Source organism: Ostrinia furnacalis, unplaced genomic scaffold (genome assembly GCF_004193835.3).
Source record: "Ostrinia furnacalis isolate ACB-3 unplaced genomic scaffold, ASM419383v2 OfSCF0283, whole genome shotgun sequence".
Lineage (NCBI taxonomy): Eukaryota > Metazoa > Arthropoda > Insecta > Lepidoptera > Crambidae > Ostrinia > Ostrinia furnacalis.
In genome coordinates, this window is record NW_021130522.1 from 343,369 (window position 1) to 356,629 (window position 13,261).

General features: G+C 44.0%; 1 protein-coding gene across 1 annotated transcript; it reads right to left on the reverse strand.

Moving 5' to 3' along the window:
• Positions 1–2,950: 2,950 nt before the first annotated feature.
• Positions 2,951–12,771, reverse strand: LOC114358369 (uncharacterized). Its single transcript, XM_028312318.1, has 8 exons — positions 12,628–12,771; positions 12,276–12,390; positions 10,258–10,430; positions 9,239–9,376; positions 8,905–9,006; positions 6,354–7,554; positions 4,304–4,436; positions 2,951–3,915 (listed from the first exon to the last, which is right to left on the reverse strand). Exons 1-8 carry the CDS (start codon positions 12,756–12,758, stop codon positions 3,815–3,817), a joined length of 2,094 nt encoding a protein of 697 aa, XP_028168119.1. The 5' UTR covers positions 12,759–12,771; the 3' UTR covers positions 2,951–3,814.
• Between the last annotated feature and the right edge of the window lie 490 nt (positions 12,772–13,261).

The following is a 13,261-nucleotide window of genomic DNA, read 5'->3' on the forward strand; positions in this document are numbered from 1 at the left end:
CAAAAAAAGAGGCACTAATTAATTTTATATTTTAAAAATCCTTATCAATACGCGTCACAGTATACTGTAAAGCGGGGCCTATTATAATCTAAAAGATATAAACGTGTAAAATGGCAACTATGTATCTTGACACTGTAGTATAGAAAGAAGTGTTTGAGACCGCGATAGAAACAAGAGACCGCGAACGTCTGAGCGAGACAGAGGCATAAACATAGGTTTATGTCTCTGTCTTAGACAGGAGACCACGACCGTTACTTGACCTATATCAAGTAACGGTCGTGGTCTCCTGTCTCGGTCGCTTTATCTCTGTCACAGCGCGAACGTCATCATCAAATACTTGATTTATTGAACTGTCAAAACCCCGAATATCAAGATTGTATTTGGAAAATGTAGTGTCAAGATTCACATCTGCGCTAGCGCATATTGTCGATATCAAGGAAGTGCTGTGTGACATAATACTGTCCTTATTTCATTACTTCTATTTGTGACACTTTGTGAATATGGCAAATTTACAGCTAATATTTTTTTTACAAAAGTGTAAGTATTTACCCTTACTGCGAAAATGGCAGATTCTGTAAACGTATGAATGAATAATAATAAATAAATAAATAAATAATAAAAAATGTATTTATTGCCTTCGAACAATGAACCACATAATTAATTCCCTTAGGGGACTCCCCTACCATTTGCTAGTGAGGCAGAAATGGGGGACATTAAGAATACGCCCATGATCGCATCTGAAAAATGTTATTCCCATGCACGTCATCTGCTGAGTTAATCCCAACGTTATCCAAAGCGTGGAATGTTTCCATCCCTTACACGCAAGGCGAGAAGCCAGCATGAGCGACGGCAACAGACAGAATAGGAAAACTAAATCAATTGAATGACTCAGTGGCCCCTGTACAACATCTGTGATTTTCAGAACCTGCCATTTTCAGAATAAAGAAATTGTTTTTATGCTTCTCGACCACAATATCTAGAGTTCATATACCTACTTTTTATTTATTTAGAATTACGCTAAACATGCCGCATCGTGTCTGTCATCTATAACAACAACATCGAGACCCTGCCTTACTATTGTGGTCGAATAGCACGTCAAGAAAGGCATGAACCATTGACATTACAATAGCATTGGTTCACATCAATCTGCATTAATTTATCGACAAATCCTCATCTCGCCTAAAATTTTGCTATGTTTAATACTACGCAGTGAAGTTTCTCGGAGAGACAAATCACTTTCATTATGAATTTAATAAATAATGCAACATCCCCGTCACTGTCCAACAAGCCCTAGATAATAACAAATCGATTAACTTATCCTTTTCACTATAATAAGAACACAATTTTTATAGTTATATGATTTTAACGAACTCCACTCTAAATATAAGATAATGTAAATAAAATTAGCATTCTAGATTTTAGTACTTAGAGCATTATTTACACCCCACTGAAAAACGGTCATCCAACTTATTAAAAACACAAGTTTTTAAAAGAGGTAGTCAAGAAATATGGGAAAATTCATGGACCTATAAAAAAAGTCGGACGGATTCTCATCAACAAAATACTGTGACATTAGGATACACCAGCTTGCCTGTACGTACAGGCCGGCACGCACACATTCACACCCTGACGCACCACTTCGAGTGCAAACTTCACACAGTTGACACATTTAGGCGGCGAAAAAACAACACGAATACGACATGTCTTGTGTGATGAAATTGTGTGAAAACCGTTCTGTTCGAACAAATAAAAATTAAGGAATCACATTTCACAGGTAAAATAATAATCCAATGACTTATTTCCCGACATTAAAATATTGAAATTAATTGAAATCAAACGTCATTCACTCGAAAAAATAATACGTCAAAGACCAGTGTTCTCAGTTATTTACGTGGGAAAATTACCCGAAATATGGGAAATTAATAATAATTTTAGGACTTTTTAGTTATTTATTACGCATTACTATAGAAAATTTATCATAATAATTGTGTTTTAATGGGATATATTTTCATAGGCAGATTTGATCCTTCCCAAAAATGTGGAACTGCGAAATTCAAATTTTCTTACATTGATTGCAAGTCAGTGTCAGGTTGTATGTTAAAATCTATCAGAGATAATAATAATTATATTGATGATGCATAAGAATGATTATAATGTACACAAGATTCGTAATTTGTAACTGCGTGAATCATTTTTGATCAACATTATGTACATACCCTGACACTGACTTGCAAACAATGTAAGAAAATTTGAACATTGAAAATTTCGCGCCTACCTCAACGCATTTACCTTTCATCCTTTTCAAATTCTGTCTACATTTCCAAGTAACATCTGCCGATCTATGTTTTTCTTAAAATAAATGGGTAAAATGTTTTGGCTAACATGGCATCCCTAAATTCACTCACACAATAGACAAACGCCAAAATTTTGCGTCACAGTTTTGTTGTAGCGCGAGTTCCGTCCGCCTTTTTTTATAGGTCCATGGGAAAATTATATTCTGAGACAATGTCCACTGTGACACTGTCCACAGTGTTATAAGGAATTGAAAAAACTTGGCAAGTAATGACGGCAATTTCATATTGAAAAAGGAAACATTTCTTAGAATGTTGACTCGACGTTATCTACGCCCTTCCCACGTTTCAATATGGCACTCGTCGTCACGGTCATGCACAGGAGCTTGGCACGGAGCTCAAAGCAGGACGTAAAGCTGGTTTGTCAAATATGTCAGATTTGTCAGATAAGTTACGCTGCGGTTGCAGCGCACAAACCAATGCGAAATGTTTATGAACTTTACGATCTTGTTTTGTTTCACGCCTCGTGGCACGCTCAGCTTATAAAGAGGACGACACATCGCTGGAATCTTATTACATTCGTAATAAGTGCTATTTTCCAGCAAAAATAATGTGCCGTCGCTGCACATGAACGCGCACTAACTTTCATAAGTCTTAAAAACAATTATAAAATACAACAGACGCCTTAATAACGAACAAGAGACACACGAAAACAATGGATTTCTTAAGACGTAAACTGGGCAGTACAATGCTTGATAACGAGTGAAATAAAGATTCAGAACCTTTTAACTAATTACAATTCAATTTAGACCCATAAATGAAGGATAATACTACGATAATACAAAAGATCTAATTCTCGTTATTTACAAACTCTTAGCCTAAGTTGCACTTTAACTTTAACCGTAACTATTACCGGTGTTTTTGTATGAAGTTTGACAGATTTTTGACGTTTGTGGTGCAACCCAAGGTTAATTTGGAACACATACAAACGGACAGCACAAAAATAACTATCCAGTTTTCCATAGACATATTGGCATAGCGTTTCGCTTGCACTCAGATATCGTTCACGTAAACGAAAAGTAATATTCTGCCGCAAATGCCACTAGCCCGATATCCAGGTTCAAGAGAAACGCGTTCAATTAGGTTAGGTTTTAATTAAACTTATTCGAAACTGCTGTCGAATAGAAAGATTTAGCAACGCGAAGTAGAAGAGTAAATGGGCGTACGATAGTACTTATTAGGCAACTACAGCTTTTCATTGCAGCTAGTAAATGGCCTGCATTCATATTCGTATAATTTGACTACCCACCGAGTCCACAAGTTATTTGATAGATCTGAAAAAATTTGCTGAGTGAACCTTTTGCAATCAAAACGTTATTTTTACGTTGACCATATCCCACTACAATACTGATGTCCCTCTAACTACGTTAAAATTATAACAACAAACCTATTTTGGGTCCAAATCGAATCGCCAACCGTCTTCTCCTGCGAGCGAGAGTGACCGTGCGTTGATGCGCACGCGCTCATTTGGTCGTCATGTCGGGCCAGTAGTTGACGTAGTAGCGGTGTGTGCTGCCCTCGAATAAGCGGTCCAGCCAGTTCTCCAGCCCGTCTAGAAGGTTCTCTGTGAAAGGAGACGTTTGGTTGGATGAGTAAAAGTTAGATATCATTTGAATTAAGTGTGACATTTTAATGTGAAGGTTAATTACAGAAAATGCAATGTGATGAAATCCGAACACACTTTCCCACCACTGCAACTCCTGTATACCCAAGATTTACAGCTTGGCCTCCAATGAAACCCAACCAGTGAATGTTGAGTAGTCGTAATTATATTTCTGTCGCGCTCGCACACTCACTGCGGCCGCCGCGCCCGTCCCGTTGACGGTCGCGACAGCAAGCAAATTACGCGCGAGTGATAAAGATGGGTAACTTGGGGTCATTGGACGAAATTCTACGTGCTCGGCGACCGGACTTCATCTATCTTGGAACCCGTTCGTTAGCTAGCGGCTCACCTTGCAGCAGCACGGGCGGGTCGGGCGCCTCGTCGCAGGAGGAGGAGTCGGGCTCGGTGTGGAAGCCGATGAAGGCGCCGGCCTCGGGGTCCTCGCAGCCGCCGCCCAGCGACCGCGTCATGCGGGACATGCGCTGCAACAACCATTATCAATTTATCAATGAAACAAGATCGAACAATCTAATGAAATGGTTAAACTACTAATGCCCGTTTTNAGGTATTACCTAATATATTTAAAGGTCGCTTTAAAATTAGGGATTGATGGTGAAAACGGGCATAAGAATCTTTCAGCGCACGGTCATGCCGCTGCGACCAGCTATTTCTTCCGTGGTATGGTGTAAGTGCACGCACTACGCGACCTGGCCGTCTAATGCTCAGGGGCACTTTAATGTACAGTCACGGAATGAAAAGGTTCGTCAGTTTTCAGATTGATTCCTTCAACGAATCGCGAGCACATATTACCTTTTGAAACTATGTTACAGAATAATCTCGAGTTAGAGAAAATAATCTTTAACTGTTCGTCAGTAGCATCGACCGCGACCTACGTGCTAGCCGACTGGCTCATGAACTCTCAACGTGCACCGTAGGCACTCTACACCGACGGCACATTGGACTGGACACATTGAATTGTGTAAATCTTGTATATAGCAATAGCATAACAGTAATAAACCAGATATCAACCGTCCGCGTTGTGTTTCATTTACCCCCACTGAGGCCAAGAAAGCCTTAGTGCAGCCCTCCTTCCTATCAAATCTTTATTATATCTAATTATAAGGTATTGTTAGGGCTCTAGGGACTACAAACGAAGCCAGAAATATAGCTTTGTTATGAGATAAGTTATGAGTGACCAAAACCTACTATCTATACCGTATGTAATCCTGTCTCACTCTATAATATTTTTATGTAGCCGCCTGAATAAACTTGAGTGAAAAAGTGTTTCCACTGTCTCAATTGCATAAAAAGCTTCAAAAAAATCATTTCATTCAGTTTCCATTTTGCCGAATAGGCGTGATTGACAATATATAACTGTCACCTAACACTTAGGCGGCCGAAAATCGGGCCCCTGTTTTAAAGTGCTCCCATAAGGCCTAAGGTGTCCCTTATGTGTTGGTGAAAACGAAATTCCTGTTAGGTATTACCTAATATATTTAAAGGTCGCTTTAAAATTAGGGATTGATGGTGAAAACGGGCATAAGAATCTTTCAGCGCACGGTCATGCCGCTGCGACCAGCTATTTCTTCCGTGGTATGGTGTAAGTGCACGCACTACGCGACCTGGCCGTCTAATGCTCAGGGGCACTTTAATGTACAGTCACGGAATGAAAAGGTTCGTCAGTTTTCAGATTGATTCCTTCAACGAATCGCGAGCACATATTACCTTTTGAAACTATGTTACAGAATAATCTCGAGTTAGAGAAAATAATCTTTAACTGTTCGTCAGTAAAGTTCAAAATTATTCAGATCAGTTGTTTGACGATTTATCTTGTCAAGAAGATTATTATGATTGATAAACTAAAACCTTCTTGTTGGTTCAACCTGCCATTATTATTTCTATTAAATAAAAAATAACTATTGTCAATTGGTCAATGTCATCATTGCATTGCACTGATGGGATAGAAAAATAAACAAGCAAAACCTTATTCGTTAGCAAACGTCATATTTATTTAAATGTTAGCAGCACTGTTTCTTGCACTGTTATGTTGGCAGGTTTGACTCTTATAGTACCTAGTGCAAGCGAAAACCGACACTAAGGTGACGAACCTTTTCATTCCGCGACTGTACAACTGGCATAGCCGCGGTGCCCGCGGTGCAAGTTCTGAGATTTTCCATTAATTACATGAGGCTGTAAAGAGACGGGAAGTGGGTTCAGAAAAACAATAACATGGGGTGTAAAATATCACGTGACGTGATTAATGGACGACCCTTATCTGTGGTGATAGTTGATAGTGACTTTAGTCCCAGTCCGCGGTCATATACCGCGGCTCATGGGTTTTGGTTAATTGGCTCATCAGTACTTATTGGCTCAACGATTCAGCAGCCGCTGGAAGGTACCTTGTGCGGCTTGGCGCACTCGGGGTGCTTGGCGTGGTAGATGCTGAAGTGCTTGCGGTGCGGGTTGAGCGCGAGCACGGAGCCGACGCAGTGCGTTGACGCGGGAGGTACCTTGTGCGGCTTGGCGCACTCGGGGTGCTTGGCGTGGTAGATGCTGAAGTGCTTGCGGTGCGGGTTGAGCGCGAGCACGGAGCCGACGCAGTGCGTTGACGCGGGAGGTACCTTGTGCGGCTTGGCGCACTCGGGGTGCTTGGCGTGGTAGATGCTGAAGTGCTTGCGGTGCGGGTTGAGCGCGAGCACGGAGCCGACGCAGTGCGTTGACGCGGGAGGTACCTTGTGCGGCTTGGCGCACTCGGGGTGCTTGGCGTGGTAGATGCTGAAGTGCTTGCGGTGCGGGTTGAGCGCGAGCACGGAGCCGACGCAGTGCGTTGACGCGGGAGGTACCTTGTGCGGCTTGGCGCACTCGGGGTGCTTGGCGTGGTAGATGCTGAAGTGCTTGCGGTGCGGGTTGAGCGCGAGCACGGAGCCGACGCAGTGCGTTGACGCGGGAGGTACCTTGTGCGGCTTGGCGCACTCGGGGTGCTTGGCGTGGTAGATGCTGAAGTGCTTGCGGTGCGGGTTGAGCGCGAGCACGGAGCCGACGCAGTGCGTTGACGCGGGAGGTACCTTGTGCGGCTTGGCGCACTCGGGGTGCTTGGCGTGGTAGATGCTGAAGTGCTTGCGGTGCGGGTTGAGCGCGAGCACGGAGCCGACGCAGTGCGTTGACGCGGGAGGTACCTTGTGCGGCTTGGCGCACTCGGGGTGCTTGGCGTGGTAGATGCTGAAGTGCTTGCGGTGCGGGTTGAGCGCGAGCACGGAGCCGACGCAGTGCGTTGACGCGGGAGGTACCTTGTGCGGCTTGGCGCACTCGGGGTGCTTGGCGTGGTAGATGCTGAAGTGCTTGCGGTGCGGGTTGAGCGCGAGCACGGAGCCGACGCAGTGCGTTGACGCGGGAGGTACCTTGTGCGGCTTGGCGCACTCGGGGTGCTTGGCGTGGTAGATGCTGAAGTGCTTGCGGTGCGGGTTGAGCGCGAGCACGGTGCCGACGCAGTTCCGCGCGTTGACTCGAAGCTCGCCGCCGCCCAGCGACAGCTGTAGTACGCGCCGGAACCACTCGATGTTGCGCTCCACCATCAGGTACGCGAAGAGTAGCGTCTTGTTCCTGAAAACATTTATAAACTTAAGCGCCTACGCAAACTTACGCGGGTGCACAAAGCGCCCGAAGCGCGTGTCAGACGCATGCGCTGCTCACACTATTCTTCGATAGTAATGCGCACAGTGTTTTTTTTTACCCAAAAAAGTGACATTCTGTTTTTATCACTAATATCCAAAGTTTAACTTATTATTAATGTTAGACTAAAACACCCAGGTGACAAATAGCTATAGATTATTTTTAAAAAAATATTTTAAAAAATTTATTTTGTACTGGGTCAAACTACAATTTTATTATTATTTAAAGAAACGTACACACTAAGCTTCTCTTTGCATTGCTGGTAGGTAGGTTGGTGTATGGCGAATATAATTGCACCTATAATTATTTAAAAGTAGTTATAGGAACGACAGTATGATTATTTTTTAAATTTAATAAATTATTATTTTTCTCTTTTTCTACGCCGAAGTAGAATCTCTGCTTAGGTCAGATACATTTCTTAAAATAAGCTCTATCACCTATAATTTTTCTATATTCTAACTCGGCCGCAATTTCGAGAAAAAGTATTTTTTCCAAAATGTTAGGATTGTCACAAAAAATGACCTTACGTAGTTCCACTTTCTTTAGGGTTCCGTGGCCAAAAAAAACACTGTGATGCGGTCGCCTGCGCGAGTTGTAGGCCCTAACTCTTTTTAAAGAGACTGGAATGTGCTTGCGCACCGTCTCAGCGGCTCCCTGTACAAAGGGCTGCAAGGGACGCTAAAACTTGCGCGGACGCACGCAGCGGGTGCCTGCACCGGTCGTCTGACGCGGGACCACGCACACTCGTGGCGTGCGGTCGGCCACCTGCCTCGCGCCTGTAGGATCCCGTGTCAAGCGTCCACGCCACACTGCGCTATTCTTGATTCAAACACTAGCGTAGCGTAGGCACTGAGACTCGTCTTATTTAATATACCCACCCTACCCACTAAACTCTCCACCGTGTATAAAAAAACATATTAGTTGCGGGCATCGTAGTTGTCGCACGTCGTTTATCTACTATATAAAAATAAGTCGGGTTTTCCTCCCTGACGCTATAACTCCAGAACGTACGAACCGATTTCCACGGTTTTGCATTCGTTGGAAAGGTCTCGGGCTCCGTGAGGTTTATTGCAAAGAAAATTCAGGAAAATTTAACAAACGAAATTCCACGCGGGCGAAGCCGCGGCCGGAAAGCTAGTGTATACTAAAAGCTGGATATTCATGTAAAGATAGACAATGTAAGCCAGTTAAATTGGAATTGCTTTTATTGACTTCAAAAACTAATCATTCCTATTTCTGTAGGGTAAATAACGACACAAGACACTTTAGCTAGCCACTTACTTGCGATACGGCCACACGATCTTGTGGAACTTGGATAGCAACTGCACCCGGCTTTGCATGTCCACCAGTAGTACTATTGTCCGGCAGCCCGGTTTTAACAACCTGCAACAAATTTTATGAGTACTACAACAAACAAACTCTTATTAAGAACGAAAAAGTCGCCATCAATGTTCGCAAACAACTATGAAATGAGTAGGCGCATATAAAACAGGCCACGCCCATATAAAAACATGCCACGCCCATATCTGACTAGATATTCGAAGTTAGATTATTAGAAAACACAAAACAGTGTCGCAGGCTTGCCTTAATTTCACTGATACATAATTTAGTATACCTGACTAATCCATTGTATTTCTCGGCCCTGAGTTCGTGGAGCCGCATCTCGGGCTGCGGTTCGTTGTTGTTCTTCTTGAGGCCATTTTGTTTCTTCCTCTCGTCCTTGTTACGCTGCACCGATTCTTCTTCGACACGACTAGAAAGAATACAAAAATAATCAGATTATATGAAGGTCCATAGTGAAAATGTTTATGAGTATGGCTAAAATGCAAAGTGTTCTTTTTCTGAACTCTTGAAAAATTAGCTGACATTAGTGACCGAGTTTCTTGCGCTACTTTTTCTCAGCACTTTCCCATTTATTGTCCCGAAGCAGTGGTAGGGTTAACACTGGGACGTGTAAAAGTACTTCTTATAAGCCTACTTGCAAATTAAATGAGTTTTTATGAGTTTTCTCATTTCCATATTTTTTTGCACAAAATAGTGGCCATCAGCGAGCCCGGTTCGCTCTCAAACATCAACATGCACTTCATCATCATCATCATTTCAGCCATAGGACGTCCATTGCTGAACATAGGCCTCCCCCAATCAGTAGCGGCGTAAGGGGGGGGGGGGGCGGTGGGGGCGGTCCGCCCCGGGTGCCAAGCATCAGGGGGTGACACAAGTCGCGCAGATTAGTACTCACTGGCGCATCTGCATGGCAAATCTGTGGTCTATGTCATGATACAGGGGGGTGCGATTGTCTTTCAATCTTTGAATAGGTAGGTAACCTCAAAATCCTGGGGGGTACCAGGGGGTGCCTTAGGACTTATGACGGGGGGGGGGGGGGTGATCGCCCCGGGTGCCAACCCGTGCTACGCCGCCACTGCCCCCAATGCTTTCCATGTTGATCAATTGGTAGCGGCCTGCGTTCCAATGCTTCCCTGCTACCTGCACTTACTTGGAGTTGATGACCCTCTGCGCTCACCTATCGCCCAATAAAGCCGCCTACTGCTACCGAAAAATAGCCCATACTTCCTGTAAACTCATAAATGAGATAGGCTATAGCTCATAGATTATGAGGTACACAGGAGCACTCACATGAGGTACGCCATGAGGTACCCGGCGGCGAGCACGAGAGCGACGGTGGCGAGCACGGACAGCGCGGACAGCGCGTGGTGCGAGCGCAGCGCGAGCAGCGAGCGCTCCGCCCACTCGCACATGCGCGCTGCGAACGCGCCCAGAGCGCTTCTACCCGCTTCGTCTACGAGTTCCTGCAGATTTTTATACTAGTAATAAGCAAAATTAAACAATAACACACGGTTCGGCGGGCGGAGAGTCTGGAGGCCTGAAATACAGGAATTTCCTAGTTTAGGCTCCAGTCCTCTCCAATATTATGTGTTTACTTACCTTATTTTAAACATAACAATTCTCAACTTCATTATGTAATGTAATATCCCACCAAAAACATTCTGTAAAAAACTAGCCAAGTCTCGATGGAGCTGCTTGTTTATCTCTAAAAAGTAATGAAATCTAGACAAAGTCGTGCCAAGTCTATGGTTCCTTACTGCGATTTCTTTATTATTATAGTTAATGTTGTGTGACTTGGCCGTTGAACAATCTTTATTAAGATAATCATACAATAAGTATTATTGAAATACGCAGCTTTATTAAGCCTACAATTGACTGGTTATTGAATCAACGTTTTCCAAGTGGCAATTTTCCATCGCCAATGGGTAGCGGTTCTGGCGACAGATTGGTGCAATGGTGTCATGGATTACCTGGTTTTGTACCCTTCAACGGCCAAGTCACACAACATTAACTATAATAATAAAGAAATCGCAGTAAGGAACCATAGACTTGGCACGACTTTGTCTAGATTTCATTACTTTTTAGAGATAAACAAGCAGCTCCATCGAGACTTGGCTAGTTTTTTACAGAATGTTTTTGGTGGGATATTACATTACATAATGAAGTTGAGAATTGTTATGTTTAAAATAAGGTAAGTAAACACATAATATTGGAGAGGACTGGAGCCTAAACTAGGAAATTCCTGTATTTCAGGCCTCCAGACTCTCCGCCCGCCGAACCGTGTGTTATTGTTTAATTTTGCTTATTACTAGTATAAAAATCTGCAGGAACTCGTAGACGAAGCGGGTAGAAGCGCTCTGGGCGCGTTCGCAGCGCGCATGTGCGAGTGGGCGGAGCGCTCGCTGCTCGCGCTGCGCTCGCACCACGCGCTGTCCGCGCTGTCCGTGCTCGCCACCGTCGCTCTCGTGCTCGCCGCCGGGTACCTCATGGCGTACCTCATGTGAGTGCTCCTGTGTACCTCATAATCTATGAGCTATAGCCTATCTCATTTATGAGTTTACAGGAAGTATGGGCTATTTTTCGGTAGCAGTAGGCGGCTTTATTGGGCGATAGGTGAGCGCAGAGGGTCATCAACTCCAAGTAAGTGCAGGTAGCAGGGAAGCATTGGAACGCAGGCNCGCTTAACTTCGGAACTAAATGACCAACAGACTTGAAATTTTGGATTTTAAGTACGTGATTATAGCTTACTAGATGACGAAAATTTCTGCGTTCTGGTCTTATAGGTTCTCAAATAGGGGCCTGAAAATGCGGCGAAATGGTTCCAGTAAAGGATGGTACGGCAGTGTTTGCTTCGCGCTCGACTTGGCGGGGGCACTGCCGTGCCCCCAGATAGTGAACATGTAATGTTGTGGTGGAAATAAAGAATTTATTTAATTTAATTTAATTAAAAATATGTCACAGTCATAAATAACCTGAAAGATAATCAACATCACGCTTAGTGCGAGTTTCCATCAAACGTCTTCGCTAGCCACTGCATTAAATGTATGAAGGGATTGTACAGCGTCCTGCTATACAAAAAAATCTATGAAGATTTTAGTTCTTTTAGCGGATGAAAGTACTCGATATCGAATACGTTTCATGTAAACTCAAACTGACCCCCCAGATTTCCACATGTGACGTCAATATACATGGATTCATTTTAAATAGTTTTCTCATTCATGTTGTATTAATTTTGAGTTCCGATATCAGTAATTTCAGATACTATTTTCGATGTAGTCAGAAAGCTATTCGATAGAAGACATTCTTACCTGAACATGTGCTTCGTACGCCAGCACTTCTGTGGGTTTTAGAAGTCTCTTTATAAGTTGCTCCAGCGCTCGCTTCGTCTCGTTTAGACGCTCTTGATACTGTATTACTTCTTCCCTATAAAACAAAAATTGAACTGTAACTTGACTAAACAAGGTTTCCACATCACGGCACGGTCGTTTGCAATACACTCTTGAGGACTGCAATTTGTTAAAAAAAAACATAAGCAAGTACCTACTCCCAACTCCTGAATTTGGTACCAGGGAACAAAGAAGGGAGAATTTAGTAGTGTTGACGCCCCTAAACTAGAATGAAGTCAATGACTTCTATGACTTCTGTTGACTTCAAACGAACCTGTGCGCGGGATCGGCGGGATATTCCTCCGTGCAGTGCGTGTGCGCACAAACGGGCCACGTCTCGTTAAGCCACTCGTACTGAATGCGCGTGGGCTCGCGGCGCCATATGATCACGATGCGGTGCTCCATCTGAGACGCGTCGCCACCTAGACAAGTAAAATGTAATCAGGTGGCCACTTATTGTGAAAGATTTTTAGCATTAGTAGTGTGACTTTTTTATGGACCGAAGCCAGGACGAGAGTTTAGTGTGTTGTACTAAGTAGTTGTGGGTAGATGTTAAGTAAAACTCGGATGCCGTAATAAGACTGAGATATTTATTTCCAAAACCAGGGTTCTTATATTATCAAAAATGTATTCCAATTAGTGGGTCGTCAAAATAAAACTGCGAACGCATCGCATAGCTCGCTAGTGTAGGTAGGCCGCTGCAGCTGAAATCTACGCCACATAAATACGGCGCGTGCCCGTTGTCTCGCTCAGTGCACGGCGAGGACTCGTACGGAATGGTCACGCCGCTGCTCTTGCGCATGTGACGTCACCCATCGCCGGCGCACGTAAATACCGCGCGCAGCCGCCGCTCGCGCCAGTCAGTCTCAGGCGCGCGGCGCGTGCGGTCAAGCGGTGGAGCAATATTG

What these genes read in the sequence shown, in the direction of transcription:
- LOC114358369 (XM_028312318.1), bottom strand. Translation starts at nt 12,758, where the DNA reads ATGGAGCACCGCATCGTGATCATATGGCGCCGCGAGCCCACGCGCATT. An exon ending in ATCGTGTGGCCGTATCGCAA is followed by an intron (nt 7,555 to 8,904) that starts GTAAGTGGCTAG and finishes AAATGTTTTCAG; the next exon opens with GAACAAGACGCTACTCTTCG. An exon ending in CCCGCCCGTGCTGCTGCAAG is followed by an intron (nt 3,916 to 4,303) that starts GTGAGCCGCTAG and finishes CTCCTTTCACAG; the next exon opens with AGAACCTTCTAGACGGGCTG.